At 47.6% G+C, this 18,259-nt stretch overlaps 2 protein-coding genes across 2 annotated transcripts in view; one reads left to right on the top strand and one right to left on the bottom strand.

Moving 5' to 3' along the window:
- Positions 1-1,639: 1,639 nt before the first annotated feature.
- On the bottom strand, positions 1,640-3,511 carry EPM2AIP1 (EPM2A interacting protein 1). The gene has a single exon (XM_036739682.1). It carries the CDS (start codon positions 3,509-3,511, stop codon positions 1,640-1,642), a length of 1,872 nt encoding a protein of 623 aa, XP_036595577.1.
- The window catches only part of MLH1 (mutL homolog 1), a 53,940-nt gene continuing 38,897 nt past the window's right edge, over positions 3,217-18,259 (top strand). The window contains exons 1-7 of the mRNA XM_036738564.1: positions 3,217-4,436; positions 6,367-6,457; positions 6,741-6,839; positions 9,648-9,721; positions 14,285-14,357; positions 17,412-17,503; positions 18,041-18,083. Coding sequence (XP_036594459.1) covers positions 4,321-4,436; positions 6,367-6,457; positions 6,741-6,839; positions 9,648-9,721; positions 14,285-14,357; positions 17,412-17,503; positions 18,041-18,083 — 588 coding nt within the window. The 5' untranslated portion in view covers positions 3,217-4,320. The remainder of the gene's footprint in view (positions 4,437-6,366; positions 6,458-6,740; positions 6,840-9,647; positions 9,722-14,284; positions 14,358-17,411; positions 17,504-18,040; positions 18,084-18,259) is intronic.

Here is an 18,259-nt window from a genome sequence, read left to right as displayed (position 1 = left end):
GCCTAGCTCCTCTAAATTGAGCTATGCAGAGGCTACAATGGCTGCAGTACGTGTTAAAGTGTTTTAGGGTTACTTTTAAAGTGTGTGGGTTCCACCAGCAAGACTTTTAAGAACCGGGATCCCTCCAGAGCCCACGGAATTGAAAGACCAGAGACTTTTAACAATGCTTTATTAAACGTAACACTTAACATCAATACAATCAAACTTGCGTAGGTATTACATTTAATTTCAACATATAAAGTATTACAACAATTTTTCAGTCACCGGAGTCAAGGATTTTTAGTCCATTCATTCTCAGTTCTTTTCCCTCTTACACGGTAGCCGTTACATCTTTCATTCTTCTGGTTCTGTTTGCAATGCAGTCTTTCCAGATTTCTCTGTATTCTTCATACTCGTCCGTCTTAGCTACATCAGAGCAGTCCATTACATTAATTAGCTAAAGCTTAAACCATTCCCCCCATGTTAGACATTTAGGTTTGACTCCAAGTGTTTTACAATTACTTATAATACCACAAAACATTTTTTAAACATTTTTTTTGTAAAAAATAATACTTTGAGAGTATGTGGCGAGGCTGACTTTTACATTTGAAAGTAAAAAAGCTGTGTGAGATGAAGCTATTTTTATTCAAACACTACTACTTCAAATGAACACAGCATATGCGAAAATGCCTTGGATTCATGAATGAAAAAATGTTTCCTGCTGTTAACCTCCTACACGCTTTCCAAATTGAAATTCCTTACTCGGAGGTGCCTTTTCTTCCGTGAACTATATACAGGGTGACAAGTGAGGGAACAGTCACCTCACTTTATGTGCCTTTTTTCTAAAAGGGAAGAGAAAGGACTTTCTGGGAGTCCAGTCTCTAGTTAAAAATCTCTGGCTAAGTTGCAGTTTTCACATTTCCCTTCAGCCTTTTAAGACCTACAGGAAAAGTGACCTAAAAATAACTACACAAAAATAACAAAGGGCTCTTCTTAGTCCTCATTATGACCGCTCTGTACGCATTTGCAATCAGCAATCACGACTTTACCAATTTGAAGCTTGCTGTACCAGCACTTGTAACCCCCACGGACCTTAACGCTTAGGATTACGTCATACACAAGTCTTCCGATTTCCAACCTAGAACACTTCATCTTAATGTACATAGTAAGGACAGCCCCGACTCCACTGGTAAGAAAAAAAAATCTGGTGATTTTTCACCTCACAATCTCACAAAAAAAAAATCCAAAGACACATTTTTATATTCAAATAAAATCTCCAATATATTAATTTTTCCTTTACAGTTTTTGCTAAGGTAATACTAAGTTTTGGCAAAACAGTTTAAACACACCTTTAAAAGACGGTATCACAAATTTTAAACCATTAAATGGTCGAGAGGGTCAGGTTTCAGCACAAAGAAAATTACTCTCTAATTAAACAGTTAAATTTTCACAATTCTACCACTACATTGGTTTTTACAGTTACAGCAGAAAACTAAGCATAAAGTCAAACATAGATTAGCTTCACATTTTGCCATACAAAGAAAACACAAAGTCCGTTCCCTCTCGGCAGAAGTAAAGGGGGGGTCTGCGGCGGACCCCAGGCCGAGTCAGCCTTGTGACGCACGTCACGACTCGGCGCGGCGCGGCTGTCGCAGCGCGCTCAGGCCAGGGAGCGGCTCCTGGCCCGCACCAGGTCATCCAGGCGGGGCTCGAAGTTGCTGGTGGCGATGCGCAGCAGGGCGTGCAGGTGCTCGTCGGTGCCCAGCTGGCTCAGGCGGGTCTGGTGCTTCAGGAGGTAGGTGAACGCCTTGTCGGTGATGCAGCTGCTGTCGAAGAGGGAGGCGGCGCGGAAGGTGACCGCCTGCAGCTCGGTGTAGCAGCCGGGGGGCAGCCCCGCGTAGAAGGAGCCCAGGTTCTCCTCGCGGTACTCGCACAGCAGGGTCGAGCTGGACTTCATGCGGATCAGCTCCTCCTGGATGTGCAGCGGCGCGTTCTCCACCGGGAAGCTGAACGGGTCCGCGAACATGTCCAGGTCGCGCTTGACCGCGCACAGGTCCTCAAACTGCCTCTGCAGCTTGGCGTGCAGACGGGCCAGCCCCTCCTGGTAGCGGTGGGACGCCAGCACCTCGCGGACCGCCTGGCCTTGGTGGTCCAGCTCGCCGCACAGCTCGCGGCTGGCCGGGAACAGCGTGAGGTCGCCGGCGCTGAGGTGCGCCCGCAGCAGCTGCAGCTTGTCGGAGAAGGTGCAGACGTGGTCCATGACGGTGAAGGCGAAGTTGCCGGGCACGCGCAGCTCCGCCGCCAGCTCGGCCAGGTGCGCCTGCATGTCCACCAGGAAGCTCATGTCGCACAGCCAGTCGGGGTCCTGCAGGGGGTCGCGGAGCGCGGCGTTGGGGGCGGCGCCCGTGGTGGCCAGGAAGGCCCCGAGCTCGCGGCGCAGGGTGAAGACGCGCTTGAGAGCCTTGCCTCGGCGGAGCCAGGCGCTCAGGCACATGAGGCTGACCTCGCCGCCGTGGTGGTGCTCGGCCTCCTCCAGCAGCATCCTGAGGCCGAGGGTGGCCACGCCGCGGGTGCGCATGAGAGCCAGCCAGCCGGCCACGGCGTCCACCACCCCGCCCACGTCCAGCTCGCGGGAGCCCATCACGTCGATGTGCAGCAAGCCCGCGCAATGCGGCAGAGGCGAGCCCCCGCCCAAGCCCCCGCGCGCCCGCGATGCGCGATCCTGTACCAACTGCACCAAGCCTTTCTCTTCGGAGCAGAGCCAGTCGGTGCCCGTGGAAGCCACGCCCACCAGCTTGTCCCATGTCAGGCCGGTGCGCGCCAGGGCGTCGGACAGGACGCGGATGATGTGCTCCACGCCCGGCTGCCCCGCCAGATTCACTACGGTCAGCAGCTCCTCGTCTACCTCGTAGTCTTGGTCCACGCCACGCACGAACACCAACAGGCGGTTGTCAACGCCCACGAACGCCTGGTCATCGAACGCGAGCGAATAGGCCTGGAAGGTGGGGCCGCGCGCCGCCAGCTGCGCGTGCAGGTTGCGGGCGAGGCCGAGGGTCTTCTGCGCCACACTCTCGGGGGACAGGTCGACCTCGTCCAGCAGGCGGCAGTGCTCGGGAAGCGCCTCCCGCAGCACGGCTTCCAGACAGCGGCGTATCAGCCCGCCTTCGAACCAGTGCCGCCCGTGGAGCGCCAGCAGGTGCGCGACCCCGAGACTGGCGCGCACCGCCCGCTCCTCTCGGGACAGCGCGGCAGCCGCCAGCGCGTCCCCGCGCCGCAGTCTCTCTACCAGCGCCGCGCGCTCCCCGCCCGCCGCATACGCCTCATAGTGCTCGTGCTCGGCTTCATAGTGGCGCCGCACATCGCGCTCGCGGGTGGCCACGATGGGCCGGCGGCACACCAGACATTCGGCCCCCTCTCCGTCATCCCGCTCCACCACCAAGTAGCGCTGGGTCCACTCGGGCCGGAACACGTGCTGCTCCTCGGGCTCAGCGCGCCTCCTCTTCGGAGTAGCCCACATCTTGGAGAATGCCATCGTTGGCAGATGCCTGGAAGGTCGGTCGGAAGAGAGCGAGAGAGGGAGTTAGGAGAGAACAACCTTTCTCGTCCGAGTCCGCCGTCGAATTGGGGAGATCGCGCTGATGCGGGTAAAAGACACTCCCGAGAAGACCCGCCGCCCGCCGCTGATTGGCTGAGCTGGCGTGGTGATTTTTTATTTTAGAAAACGGGGACGGCCAATCGGATTGCGCCTGCGGGGCGCCCGCAAGGAGGCTCGGCCAATGGGGAGAGCACCGAGGCGGTCCCTTGATCTTCTTTGCATTTGGGGGAGATCACGAGACTGTTCCTGATAGCGATAGGCATCTGAGTGGTCCAATCACTGCGGCGTTTCCACAGCCGCAGAGGAAAGTCCCTTCAGACCTAGAGCGGAGGATGAGGAAAATCGGGGAAGGTGGAATGTGACCAAAGCAGAGGAGGTGATTGGCTGGGAGAACCGTTTATTCTTACGGATCTGCCTGGCACCCCAGACTAGGCGGAGGGGATTGGCTGAAAGGGGCACTTATTTGCATGGGGCGTTGAGGAGGCGAACCGAAGCTAAAGTGATTGGCTGCAAGAAATTCGTTTGCATAGATCTGCCTGGTTTCCTAGAGGCTTCAGGGATTGGTTGCAAGGGGCCTTTTTTCCTCTTGGATCAGCCTAGCACCCGATGCTGGAACGGCGGTGATTGGCTGACAGGGGAGTTCGTTTGCAAGAGTCTGCCTAGCTCCCAAACACTGACTGCCACGATTGGACGAGAGGGGCGTTGTTGAGCTGCTTGGCGCCAGCCAAGTTTTGGCCGCTGCCGTCATGTCCCTGGTGGCGGGGGTCATTAGGCGACTGGATGAGAAGGTCGTGAACCGCATCGCTGCGGGGGAGGTCATCCAGCGCCCTGCCAACGCCATCAAGGAGATGATCGAGAACTGGTAAATGGGGCAGTGGGGGAGGGGAGAAAAGAAACTTTTCTGCTTTGGGCCTCCAGTGCGCATGCGCATTGCTTCTCCTCCCGCGAAAACTTTGGTGCTTGGAGTTTACTTGCACGTGGTGGCTGTGGGGCCTCGGGGCACTGAGCCCGGAGAGCAGGGTAACCCCACGCCCATACCATGGATACCCCCTCTCTCCATTGTGGGTAATTTGCAAATCAGGGGATTTGTAAGCGTTTATTAAGAGTTGTCCTCCCGTGCCCCAGGGTGACCTGGGAGGGAAGGTGGGGGCAGTGCCCATTCCCCCTTAGAAGTTGGCTCCATAAGTGACCAGTAGAGAGGGGGAGCTGCCCGGCCTGACCTGCACGTGGGGCTGTCCGGTTCTAACTGCCCATTACGTAAGGCCACTATGAGGCCTTGACCAGGAACACCCCCTAGAGTGACTGGCAGATGCCCAGGGTAGCACCCTCTCCCGGGCCGTCCCTTAAGGCCTGTTGGCCCTGTCCAGAGCAGCTTTGGACCAGGACAAAGCCCCGCCCAGCACCTGCCAGTGCTTCTGGGGGGTAGCAAACTAGGCTTCAGTAAACCCCCAAACACCCCCCCCCCCCCGTGCCAGCCTGGTGCGTAAAGCCAGATACCCCGTGGTGAACCGGCGTGGTGACCCGGGAGAGCCAGCCCATGTCAGTTTCCTTGGGGTAACTGACACCCTGGGCTGCCCTTGCTGGAGGTATGGCTTCCAACAGCGTCTCCTCCTGGCTTCCCACTGTGCTTTGTATATAGCCCAGCTTGTAACTGTGGTCCTGTGAGGCCCCCAAAGGGTGAAGGGCATCAGCAAATTCTTCACCACTGGAAAAACCAAGGGTGCATCTGCAAAGTAGGGACTTCCAGGTCCATTGCTACAGCATCTGGCCCCTTGGTGAGGGATTTCTTCAGCTTATCTTTGTTTTTTAAGCTTTTATTTAATATTTTATTTTCCCCAGTTACCATTTTTAACATTTGGTTTTTAAATTTTGAGTTCTAGATTCTCTCCCTTCTTCCTTCCCCACCCCCCTCATTGAGAAGACAAGCAATTCCACATAGATTATACATGTGTAGTCATACAAAACACATTCACAAATAGTCATGTTGTGAAAGAAAACATAGACAAGAAAAAAACCCTCAAGAAACAGGTTGTCTTTCTTTCCACTGTCTCTATCTGCTCGCTGCTCTCTTCGCCTGTTAATACTGCCTGGCCAGATTTTTTAAGAAGAATGCTTATTGAAAATAATATGTCTATGGGAAATAAGATATACAGGCAATGGGGTATAGAAATCTATCTTCCCCTACAAGAAAGTAAGGGGAAAGGGGATGGGGAGGGGGAATGAGGTGATAGAAGGGAGGGCAGACTGGGGAAAGGGGAAATCAGAATATATGCCATCTTGGGGTGGGGGAAGGTAGAAATGGGGAGAAAATTTGTAACTCAAAATGTTGTGGAAATCAGCGTTGAAAACTAAAAATATTTAATAATAAAAAGAAAATAATATGTCAATACACACATGTATGTGTATGTGTATATACACATACATACACATAGATATCTTTATTAGAGCACTTTGGTTTCTGACATGGAGGTTGGGGAATGAGCAGAGTTTCTTATGAGAAATAGGCAGAAAATCATGAGGAAAGACAGTGAAGAAAAAGTGTAAGGAGATGCTTAATACCTAGTTCAGGACTTAATTTGGGCCTTTTCTTGAAGCATGTGTATGTTGCTTTTAACATCAGTTAGAGAAAGTGCATATGTTTTAATGGCATGAAAGTCTGATTACTAAACTTGGAGAAGAAAGAAAACCAACTGTTCATGTTTTATAGACTATAACTAGATGTGTCAGCACAGATAGGTTTATTATAGATTTTTTTTATCACCTAACTCAACTGTCTTTCTGTCCTTTGCCAGCCTGGATGCCAAAGCCACAAGTATCCAGGTGACCGTTAAAGAGGGAGGCCTCAAACTAATTCAGATTCAAGACAATGGTACTGGAATTCGGGTAAGTAAAATTCCCTGGGAAAACAGAGTTTGACTAGAGCCAAAGCAAAGAGATTGAAGAAAAGATTCAAATCTTTCTGTTCAGGAAACTGGGCTTTTGTCAGTAAAACACTTACATCTGAACATGGGTCCATTTTAAAACTGTTCAAAGCAAGAATTCACTTTGCAATGAAATATTTTAAAAGTGCGACCCAACATCTTTAGAAATGATGATTAACATGGTTCGTTCACCACCATCCTCTGTCTCTCTCACCCCTCCCCACCTTTCTTTTTTAATCATTTAGAAAGAAGATCTGGACATCGTGTGTGAGCGGTTCACTACGAGCAAGCTGCAGTCATTTGAAGATCTGGCTTGCATTTCTACCTATGGCTTTCGGGGAGAGGTAAGCTGGGAAGTAGGAGAACTGAGAATTCTGCTGCTGCCATGATTATTCCATGCAGAGATCATTGTCTCTTTAATATTTTTCAAAGACCCTTGAAAGAAAAAGAACAGTGTTGTCTTGTATTAGGCGAGTGTCTATAGGACACCTTTGAAATCTTGAGTCATTGAGTATGGAGGATTTGTGTTGATTCATGGACTGTCACCGTTTTCATCTGTGTGCCCAAAGTGCCCAGGGAATCCAGTGGAATGGGAGAGTAAGCGGGTCTGTTCCTATTCTCTCGGTGCTACCTGGGGAGGAGGTCAAGCTTCAATCTGGGCAGCTGCTCCCTGGTCCCAGCCCCTGTGGAGGAGCCCTTTGGTTAAGCTTCAGTTTCCTCCTCTTCAGGATGAAGGCGTTGAATGGAATGTGCAGAGCTCCCTCCTCGTTCTTCTGTTGGCTGCTCCTCCATCTTTCTTTACATCCATAGCTGGATGTAACCATGACTTGGCTTTAGACATGCTTGTGGTCGGAGTCTGTTTATGGCCTTGAGCTTTATGGTTGCCCGCTCTGGAACAGGCTAAACACCTTCACTCCATTCGTGGGTTTGAAAACAAGTTCTTCTTTATTATGAACTTAACAAACATCGAGATTTCCATATGCAAAGAACACAAATATTGTATATGAAACCACAAATCACCTTTTTGTGCAGCTTGTCCTTTTAAATATATCTTTGATTTAACATTACGGTACTAACCCTGCCCTGATTGGATGTGTCCCCTACTGAATTTCTTTCTGTGCATTTCTGTGTTGCCTTGATGATCTTTTCTGTCACACTCTAGCCATTCCTTCTAACAACCTGCCCTCCCTCCTCTGAGGCATATTGTCTGTGTCTGTACCTGGAGTCCATCCCCTCCTTGCCACACACTGGGAAGCACCTTTAATCATTGGCCTTCTGACCTCATGACTGGCTGTCGCATTGAGCAGGGTTTTTCAGTCTTTGGTGTTGTCATGGTCATTGTATACCTCATTTTCCTGGTCTGCCCTTTTCAGTGTCTCTGAAACCTTCCCTTTGGTCATCTCTGTGTGTGTAGTAATGCTCCTTAATTTTTGTAATTTGTTCAGCCATGCCCTGATAGATGGGCACCTCTTTGTTTGCTGTAACAAAGAGAATAGCTCCAGTATTTTTGTACCTGTTGCTTCATTCCCTTTTGTTTTTTTAAAATCTCTTTGGGATATTAGCCTTGTAGTTATATTGAGGGACCTTGGCCCCAGGTGCCTCGCTCTCTGCTTGGGGAGGCTCACTTGCTCCAAGCAGCTTCCTGGGCCCAGGTCCCAAGCACAATGGACTTTGTAAAGAGAGTGCAAAGACACAATGAGACTACTTGGAGGAAAACACAAGAGTCTGTGTCAGTCTTCATTTGAGTGTGTGTTATCAGAGCAATTATGCCTCGCTTTTTAAAATCTCAGCTTCTGAAACAGAATGGAGACAAACACATCTGGAGAGACCTTTGTGAGAAAAAGCAGAACCAGAAGACTGGAGAATGGGCTGATTGCCCATGTAGATGAGGAAAAGTGAGGGAGGATGAATGGGCAGTCCTCAGGAGGATTCCGAGGTTCACATAATGAAATGTAAATATTTACTAAACAGGTTTCACTGGCTGCATTGACATTTGGGGTAAAGCTTTTATTAAAGCTTTTCTAAATCTCAGAATCTCTTAAATTACGCAATCTAATTAAAATCAGCCTAATTGTGTAACATGATCACGGGAATCTAGCAAAGACCCCTTCACCTTTGCGGCCTCAGTATTATCCCATCTGAATCACACTGGTTCTGAACCACAGAATTGCAGAGTTAGATGGAGCCTCTGGGCTTCCTTAGCTCCAGTCATCCCCAAAAACGAATCCCTGCAGGACACCTAGTCATTCCCCCTTACCTTGAAGGCCTTGGGTCACACCTGCCAAGCTGGGTGGGGCCTCCGTATCAGAGAGGACCTGCCTCAGACTGCATCTCTGTATGTTACTTCATCCTCTCTCCACGGGGGAAAGTTAACCCCAAAGGACCTGGGTGCTAATCCTGGCCTGGAAGCCAGAAAGAGGCCTTCCTTCTTGATTGGCAGTTTTGGGGCTGGGCCTCCTTGGGCATTTCTGCACCCAAATGAACAGGGCCTGTTTAAAATGGGAGGTTCACTTTGAATTTTAATATTTCAAATGTAGGTTCTTGTTTTTTTAAAACATCCCATTTTGTTACAGATAGGGGGAGGGGAGGCAGACCCATTTCTCAATCTCTCATGTGGGATGGCTCTGAGTCAAACCCTCACAGTCACCTAGGCACATCTTCCTCACCCTGGATAATCACCTAAGAACCCAGGCCGTCTTTCTCTTCTCTCCTTAGTCCTTGGCATATGAAGATGTTCAGTGTGGCTGGGCTAGCATGGCTTAAAGGACCCTCTTGGTCCTTTTCATCACCAGAAAATCTTGCTGAAGTGCTTTGCAACCTTTCCTAATTCCAGAGGTGCTTAGCATTTGGTTGTGGTGATTTTGGAGCCGGGACAGTCCTGACTGCAGACACTGAGCAGCACTGGCACCTTTGGCTTTCTGGTTTTCAAGGTACTCCACAGAAGTGACCTCAGCACCACCCTAAGAGTTACGGAGGCTGAGGCTCAGAAGGATTTCAGTGACCCCTATGCAGGCCTCTCTCAGCTGCCTACAGAGTAGGAGTGGTGAGAACCAGAGGCCCAGAGAGGTGTGATAACTTGCCCAAGGACACCCAGATGGCCAGTGGCAGGATAGGGGAGCTTACTTTCAGACATTTTCCTTTTTCTCCTGCAGGCCTTGGCTAGCATAAGCCATGTGGCTCACGTGACTGTGACAACGAAGACGGTGGATGCCAAGTGTGCATACAGGTATGTCAGATTCCATCTCTTTTTCCAGGCTTCTGACATACTCCCAGGCAGAGGGTGGTATTTGCATCCCTTTCTTCCCAAATCTGATCTTTAGCTATTTAGAAGGGCTTGTAGGGTATATTGAGAGCCCTGCCTTTGCCTCAGCCTGCTCGCTATGTCCTCTCTTGGGATCACCCTCACCGGCCCTGGCAGTACCAAGGCCATGGGCCCCAAACTGGTTTCAGGTGTTGGTGAGTATTTTCCTTGACTCATTGGCCTTCTCTCGCCCAACTCCTTTAGGTGCTCGCAAGCTAGCTGGCATGTAGTAGGTGCTAAATGAGTGCTCATTAACTGACCTCACCCTTATTAGCTTTGACCCCAACTGGGCACCAAGGCTGTGATGTGGAATTCAAGCAGGAATACCTTCATTTAGGAATACAAAAAATAGATTGTTTTCATATCATGTCTGTGCATTATCTTTATGTCTTGGAGTAAGCAGCTCGACAAAGCCAATTCTGTCCTTTGTTTTTATTCACTCGTTTTGTATTCTGTAATCTGTAAGAGTGTAAGTGACTTGAGGGCAGGGACAGTTGTCATTTGGCTCTGTATCCTTAGCATCTAGCCCAGCTACTTGCAGGGGGAGGGAACAAGTATTTATTGAACACTGACAGTGTGCCAGGCGTTGTGCCAAGGACTTTACAGATTACCTCTCATTTGCACATAGTAACTGCTTAAGAAATGTTTGTTGAATTGACTCAGACTTTGGGTTGTAATTGTTTTCCAGCAGGCAGGTATCTGAAGTCCTTTCTTTCTTTTTTCTTACTAAAACCTAAATACACAGTAAGAAAAGAAAAAGAAACATATTATTGACTTAAATATTGAAACTTAAATACAAAATAAGAAAAGAAAAAGGCATGTCATGTGCACAGCAGAATGTGAGAGAGGATTCAAAATATATATCCATTTCAAGAAAGCCTGTGTAATAAATACTGTGAGTTGTGTTGAGAGCTGTCCGTCTTTGCTTCCTTGGGAGTTTTCTTATGTCTCTGTTGTGCACTTTTTACTTCGTTCTTTTTGCTTCTTTCCTTCTGCTCCCCCCCCCCACTACAATTAAGCCTGGATATATTTATATATAGATATGTAACACACATATATGTACATACACATACATACATATATACTTTCCCTAACAAACTTTGCTCTTGGTGTTTGTTTTTATGTTTGTGCGTATATCTTATTTCCCATCCCCCCGACTCCTCTGCTATACTTTTACCTACCACCTTGCCCTCCTATTTCTTAACCTACCCCCTCTCCAAGGATCCCTCCCTTGTTCTTCCATTCCCATTAATCTAAACATCTTTCTATACCCCATTTTAACCTATTCCCTCACCCTCCCCTCTAAAGATCTCTCCCTTGTCCTCTCCTGTAACAACAATGTTGTTAGCAGCTGCTGTGGGAGCATGAGACCAGTAACGAGCACACAGAAGGGTGACTAGCACAGTTCTTTGATCTGCTTTTCTAAGGAAAGCAGCTTTAAGGGGTTAATGATCTCACTTTCATTAAACATACCTATGTCATTCACTTAGTTCAGCCAGCACTCCGAACTTCAGAGAGTACACAGAAATTACAAGCATACATTATATAAACAGAGCGAATAACACAAACCATTCCATCCATGGCAATACATACGTAGTTACCAGAGAGAGAAGCAACATCATCTGGGTTTTTCAAAGTGGGGGTGGATGTAGCTCCAGCGGCTACCCAGAGTCTCCTCTGGCCAAATTACCAACATTCTTCCGATGAGTATGCCCCCAACAGTGAAACGCTTACCTCTGGGTGTATATATACACTTCTTCAGGGTGAAAGGCTGTCACAACCATGCGACTCAAACTCATGTGAACCAGGCCTTCCCTTGACATAAGCAGGGCAATCAAAGATTCCTTAGTGCTGAGAAGCACTCCAAAAGAAAAGACAAAAGGGTCCCGCTTTACCTGCCCCCTTCAGACAGAGGCAAGACTCAGTAAAGGCACTCATGACCTTAGCATTACAAAAGAGAAGACGGCACAAAAGTCCCACTCTAATTACCATGACATCTCCCCCCTCCTCATCCCTTTGGCATTTTATTTCTTTCTGAATTTAGAAGACTTTTATATTCTTCAAGATATATGTATGTGTGTGTGTGTATATATATATATATAGTTCCTTCTCGAACCCATTCCTCATGAAAGTAGCTTTCTAGAACTAATAGCCCTCCTCCCCCATCTAATGTATTGTCGGTCCTCTCACTTCATTTGCGTAAGGTAATTACTCTTTTTAACTGTTCCTAAACAGTTTTACTTTTTAAAAGTCCTGTCATACTCAGGTCTACCCCAGTCTTTCTTACAGACTACTCAGTTGCTAAAAACAATCTTAGACGTATGTTTTACATTTTACGTACATAAAAAGTAAACAGTCTGTCTTACTGAGTCCCTTGTAATTAGTCTTTGGTATGTACCTTATATTTCCCTTGGCTTTTGTATGTCAAACCTTCTATTAAGTTCAGGCTTTGGTTTTTTTTTTTTTTAATTTTAACAAAGTCCTAAATGTCTGACAGTTGGTTAAATGTTCATTTTTTTTTCATTCAGGATTATGCTTAGCTTTGCTGGGTATGATATTTTCTGCCAGAACCCCAGTTCTTCTGCTCTTTGATACATAGTGTTCCAAGACCTGTAGTCTTTTAATGTCATTGCTGCTAGGTCTTGTGCAGTTCAAATTGTGGCACCACCATATTTAAATTGTTTTTTTTTTCTTGTTGCACATAATAGTTTATCCTTGAGCTGGGGGATTCAGAATTTGACTATGATATTCCTGTGGGTTTTCCTCATAGGGTCTCTTTCAGGTAGTGATTGATGGATTTTTTTCCTATTTCTACTTTCCCCTCTCGTTCTAAAACTTCAGGACAATTTTCTTTAATTATTTCTTGTATTATTGTATCAAGATTCTTTTTTTGATCATAGCTTTCAGATAGTCTGATTTTTCTTATGTTCTCTCCTCATCTGTTCTTCAGATCAGTTGTTTTTCTTTTTTTTTTTTTGAGGGGAGAAGGGAAGGCAATTGGGTTCAAGTGACTTGCCCAAGGAAACCCAGCTAGTAAGTGTCAAGCATCTCAGGCCGTATTTGAGCTCAGGTCCTCCTGACTGGAGGGCCAGTGCTCTATTTACTGTGCCATATAGCTGCCCCAGTCGTTTTTCTTGGCAGGCATTTCAATTCTCTTCTATTTTTTCATTCTTTATATTTTATTTTATTTTATTATTTCTTGATCTCTTATAACTTTGCTGGCTTCCCCTTGCCCAGTTCTGATTTTTAAGGAGTCATTTTCTTCCTTAAGATTCTGGGTCTCCTTTTCTCATTGGTTGACTTTCTTGTCATAATTTTCTCGTTTTTCTTGGATTGTTCTTTTTTTTTATTTAGTTTTTCCTCAGTCTCTCTCATTTGATTTTTAAAGTCTTTTTTGAGTTCTTCTGTGAATTCTTTTTGGGCAGGTGACAACGTGATGTTATTCTTTAGGGTAGAAGAGGGTTTCTTTGCTTCAATGTCCTCCTCTGAAGATGAATCCCAATCTTCTCTGTTTCCATAGTAACCCTCTCGGGTTGGATTCTTTCTCCTTTGCCTGTGCTTTTTTTTGTTCATAATAGCTTAGTTTTTGCAATCACCTCTAGTTCTGCAGTGTGGGGGATGGTGCCTCTGGCCTGGAACCAAAACCAAGACCCCCAGCCCCCTGTAAGCACCCACAGCCAGCGGCATCCTGCCCCGCCGCTTCTGCCCTCACCTGGCGTGTATTGGTTCCTCGTCACCCCTGCCGCCCTGCGCAGCACATTTGGGTCTGGGGTCCCTTGTTGGCAGAGGCTCCCTCGCCCTTCCTGTGCTCAGAAGCCCTATGCCCCTCACTATTCCAGGGTACGAGTTCCCAGCCCACCCGCCCTGGGGGCTTGCTGCTTGTTGTTTAAGCATACCAGCCTGGAGGTGTTTATTCTTCACAGGGGCTAAGTCTGGTCCTGGGGTTTTCCGGGAGCACACCAGTTCTGTCCCTACCGTTACTTATTTTTACTGCTCAGGACTCGCCCTGAGGTGCTATTTTATCTCTTTCCTGGGGGAAAATCTTGAGAGCCTGGTGCCATTTTCCCAGAATCCTCTCTAAAGTCTTTAAGATGAAGTTTTAGTAGTTTGATTTTGGTTTTGTTGGAGATGGAGCATCTTAGAAAATGTAGAGCTGGAGGAGTTTGCTTGGACACCTGCAGTCGGCATTGGGCCGAGCATTTATTAAGCATCTACTGTGTACTCAGCTCTGGGGAGGCAAAGGGGATGTTCCTTCATCGAGCCAGACTGGGGACAGATCTCCCTGGCTGCACCTCAGCCCCTGGCCCTTGGGCACAAGGAACCCTTGGGGAAACCTGATGGCAGAGAAAGGCTGGTGGAGATCAGAATTGGGGGATGGAAAGTGCTTTTTGTGGGGAGGGGAGGACACCAAGGGACACATGCCTACTGCGGGCAGCACGATCCTCACCCTGCCAGGCACTTGAGATGACTGTTCTCTTTTCTGCTCAGAGCGAGCTACTCGGATGGAAAACTCAAAGCACCTCCTAAGCCGTGTGCAGGAAACCAGGGGACGCAGATCACGGTGAGGCTGGACCCTGGGAGTGGGTGGTGGCTATGTCCTGGGCAGGGGGTCTGCTGGTCTGGAGGCCGCTGGTGGCCCAAGGTTAAAGGAGCGGCCACTGTGGAGAATGGGGGCTTGGGGTCCTAGGATGTCTGGAGTGGGAGCAGGGAGGGCAAGGGGCATCCGGAGTGCTTCATTGTGGGCCCTTATTTCTGCAGTACCTGGGTAGTGGAGATCCAATTCCAGCCTCATACCCCTGCCTGTCTGTCATGGACAGAGCCACAGGTCTGGGGGCAGAATCCAGCCCTGCCATCTGTGTGACTTTGAGATGGTCACCTGACCTCTCTGGGCCTCAGTTTCCTCCTTCATACTATTGACATTTGGACTAAGTAATCTCCCTTTGGGCTCCAAGTGCAGTAGAACTGAGTCAGCTTCATAGAGTACAAGTCACTCGCCAATTAATCAATGGGCAAAGGATATGAACAGGTAGCTTTCAGATGAAGACACCAAAGCTGTCTATAGTCATGTGAAAAAATGCTCTAAATCACTATTGATGAGAGGAATGCAAATTAAAACAACTCTGGGGTACCACCTCACACCCATCAGATTGGCCAGTATGGCAGGAAAGGAAAGTGACAGCTGTTGGAGGGGATGTAGGAAAATTGTAGATCAGAATTTGGGAGGAGCTATGAACTGCTCCTTCTGGAGAGCGATTGGGGACCAGGCCCGAAGGCAACCAAACTGTGCATCCCCTCTGGCCCTGCAGTGGCGCTCCTAGGTCTGTATCCCCAGAGATCGTACAGATGGGAAAGGACCCATAGGAACAAAAACATCCATAGCAGCTCGTTCTATGGTGGCCGAGGACTGGAAATGGAGCGCGGCCCCTCCACTGGGGAATGGCCGAACAAGCTGTGGTATATGATTGTTAATGGAATCTTATTGTACTGTAAGACATGATGAGCAGGATGCTTTCAGAAAAACCTGGGCTCCCATGAGCTGCTGCTGAGGGAAGTGAACAAACCTGTAGAACCCTCCTCAGCAACAGCAGTGTCGCAGTGGCGATGGGCTGGGGATGACTAAGCTGTTCTCAGCACTACAATGATCAGACAGTTGCAGAGGCCTCAGGATGAAATGCTGTCCGCCTCCAGACGAAGAGCTGATGGAGTCTGAATGCACAATGAAGCAGACTTGTTTTTTACTTTATTTTTCTTAATCTTTTTGGTCTGTGTTTTCTATACGGCTAATGCGGTCATAGATTTTGCAGGATTGCACATGTATAATCTGTATCAAATTCCTCACCTTCTCAGGGGAGGGAGGGAGAGAGTTTGGAATTCAACATTTTTAAAAATTTTAAAAAGAATGTTAAAAATAAAAAAAAAATTACCAAGACAGTGTGGTGCATGAGGTCCAGAGCCAGAGGATGTGGCTTCCAGTCTCAGCCCCACCGCTTGCCGTGTGTGTGACCTTGGGCACCATCCTCCCCCTCCATACCTTCCTTAGCCACAGAATGGGGAAGGGGGTAGAACAGATATCCCCTAGCGAAGGCGCCTTCTGGCTCATTCCCAGTGGTCCTTGAGGTCCATGAACTTGGTTTTAAAAAATATTTTGATAGCTGTATTTCAGTGTAATTGATTTCTTTTGTAACCTTATGTGATTTACTTAAGCGTTCAAAAGTGTGATTCAGAGAAGGGGTCCTTAGGCTTACTGGACTGCCAAGGGGTCCATGACAATTAGAACCCCTGGTCTACACCAGAGCTAACTAAGAAAACCTCTACATTTAGCTAGCTAGATAAACAGGTCCTTCTGGTTTTTCCTCCAGAGGTCTCCCAGCCTTCCTCAAATAGGTTTGGGATGAGAGGACATCTTCTCCACTGGAGAGAACTTTGCAGCTTTTTGTGAGGCTGCCTTAGGGTTAGTCCTGAAGCCTACTGCTTCCCCTTCTGTCATCAGCTGTGTTTGATAAACTGTGATCAAGATGAGTTTGAGCCTTGAAAATGTACCTTTTAGTGTGGCATGTTTAACAAATTCATTTATAATCATAGAAACAAGATGGATAGTTCTGATTGTATAAAATTAAAAAGCTTTTGCACAAACAAACCCAATGCAGTTAGAAGGAAACCAGGTAACTGGAGAAAAAACAACTTTGGTAGTGAGTTTCTCAGATAAAGGCCTTACATGCAGACGTACTTGGATCTCCTATTGAAACACACTAAATGTGGATTTTGGGGTGGGGTTAGTATTGGATGTATAAATGCGGATGAAGGAATGCAAGGAGTTTGTCCTCCTTGAGGCTCTTATGAATCAAGGTATTGCTGAAAATAAGGGGAATTGGGAGACATTTAAGGCCAGAGTGGACTTGAGGGCAAATGTAAGGAATTAACTCAAATTTATCAGACTCAACAGCTGTTGCTAAGTGGTCAAAGGATGTGAACAGGCAGTTCACAACTGAAAGCCCTCAAGCTTCACTTTCTAGAGAAAAACAGCTTTGAAAGACTTCAGAAGTGTGATGAATGTAATCACACCCAAAGTTCCAAGGGCTGACATTGAAATCATGTTACCCACCTCCTGCCAGCAAGGTGACAGGCTTAAAATCCAGGCTGAGACGTGCACCTTGGACATGGCCAATGCAGGCACTTGTTTTGCTGGGTCCCATGTGTTTCTTAGGAAAGTTTGTGGGGTTTTTTTTTCATTCTTTTGGGGAGGTTGGGGAGGGTGATGGGAGGGGAAAGATAAATACTTATAAAATAAGCAAATAAAGTATAAACTTCCTGTGTTTACTTTTCACTTTGGGGGGCTAGCTCCTAGGGCCAAGACAGATTTACTGCTCTCTGACATCTCAGGGTGGTGAGAATGTGTTGAGGTGCGCATAGTTAATTGTGAAGAATGTATTTGCTTTCAGATCCACTCTGGCCTCGAATGTCTTGGAATCCGCTTCTTTTCCTCCTCCTACTCCTGCATCCCCTTTCATACACCTAGTGCCAGCACCCCTGAAGTCCACGTTTCGTATATTTGGATTCAGATCTGCCTGAAGTCCCATTGTCTTTGACTTAACACGTCTGCCTGTCTTTGTTTCAGGTTGAAGACCTTTTTTACAATATAGCCACAAGGAGAAAAGCTTTAAGAAACCCCAGTGAAGAATATGGGAAAATCTTAGAGGTTGTTGGCAGGTAAGGGCCCAGCTCACCTGGGAGCTTGGTGGTGGTGGCTGTGGCGAAAGGCAGGCAGTGACGGGTGGGCACTCTGAATTGTCCCTAGGGGTGATTGGCCCTCATTCCTGCCCCGACCTTTCTCCAGTCTTCCCACTATTAGAGCAGAGCCAGTGAGTGTGTGGGTTCATCCAGGGCACATGTGTCATGGGGTCTTTTGGGCAAGATCTTGGGTGTCATTTTTCACAGAGAAACTGACACACCCAGGTGAAGGAACTTAGGGTCACATAGATAGTAAAAGACAGCTGGGCTTGGTCTGTCACACCCTCAGCTCTGTCCCCCATGACTAATTTGGGGCAGTGGCTGGGTGAGGAATATAAAAAAAGCACCTCACATACTGGGCCATGTTTATTAACATCTGCTAGACCATCTGAGTGTGCCCCTGTATTTAGGCTACTCAGCTCCAGGCCTTTATTCAATTAAGATGAGCTTCCTTTAGAAATGACTCTAAGGACATAGTCTGGTGCCCTTGGTCATACTTGTTGTTTCTCTTTCCAGGTATTCCATACACAATTCAGGCATCAGCTTCTCAGTTAAAAAAGTGAGTAGCCAGTTTGGGGAGGTGATAGCTTCTGAAAAATAAAGTGGGATTTAAGTGGTTCCATAAAGATGACGATGTTCCTGTTGCGTTTCTACTTCTTGAGATGTAAGTTTAGTTCCAAGGAAAAACAACTCCCTTTCTCTCCTGAACTAGAAACTGCAAATCAATGATGCAGC

The sequence above is a fragment of the Trichosurus vulpecula genome, chromosome 9 (genome assembly GCF_011100635.1).
Source record: "Trichosurus vulpecula isolate mTriVul1 chromosome 9, mTriVul1.pri, whole genome shotgun sequence".
Classification (NCBI taxonomy): Eukaryota; Metazoa; Chordata; class Mammalia; order Diprotodontia; family Phalangeridae; genus Trichosurus; species Trichosurus vulpecula.
The sequence above is the reverse complement of the archived record's forward strand: the minus strand, read 5'-3'. Positions and strand labels throughout refer to the sequence as shown.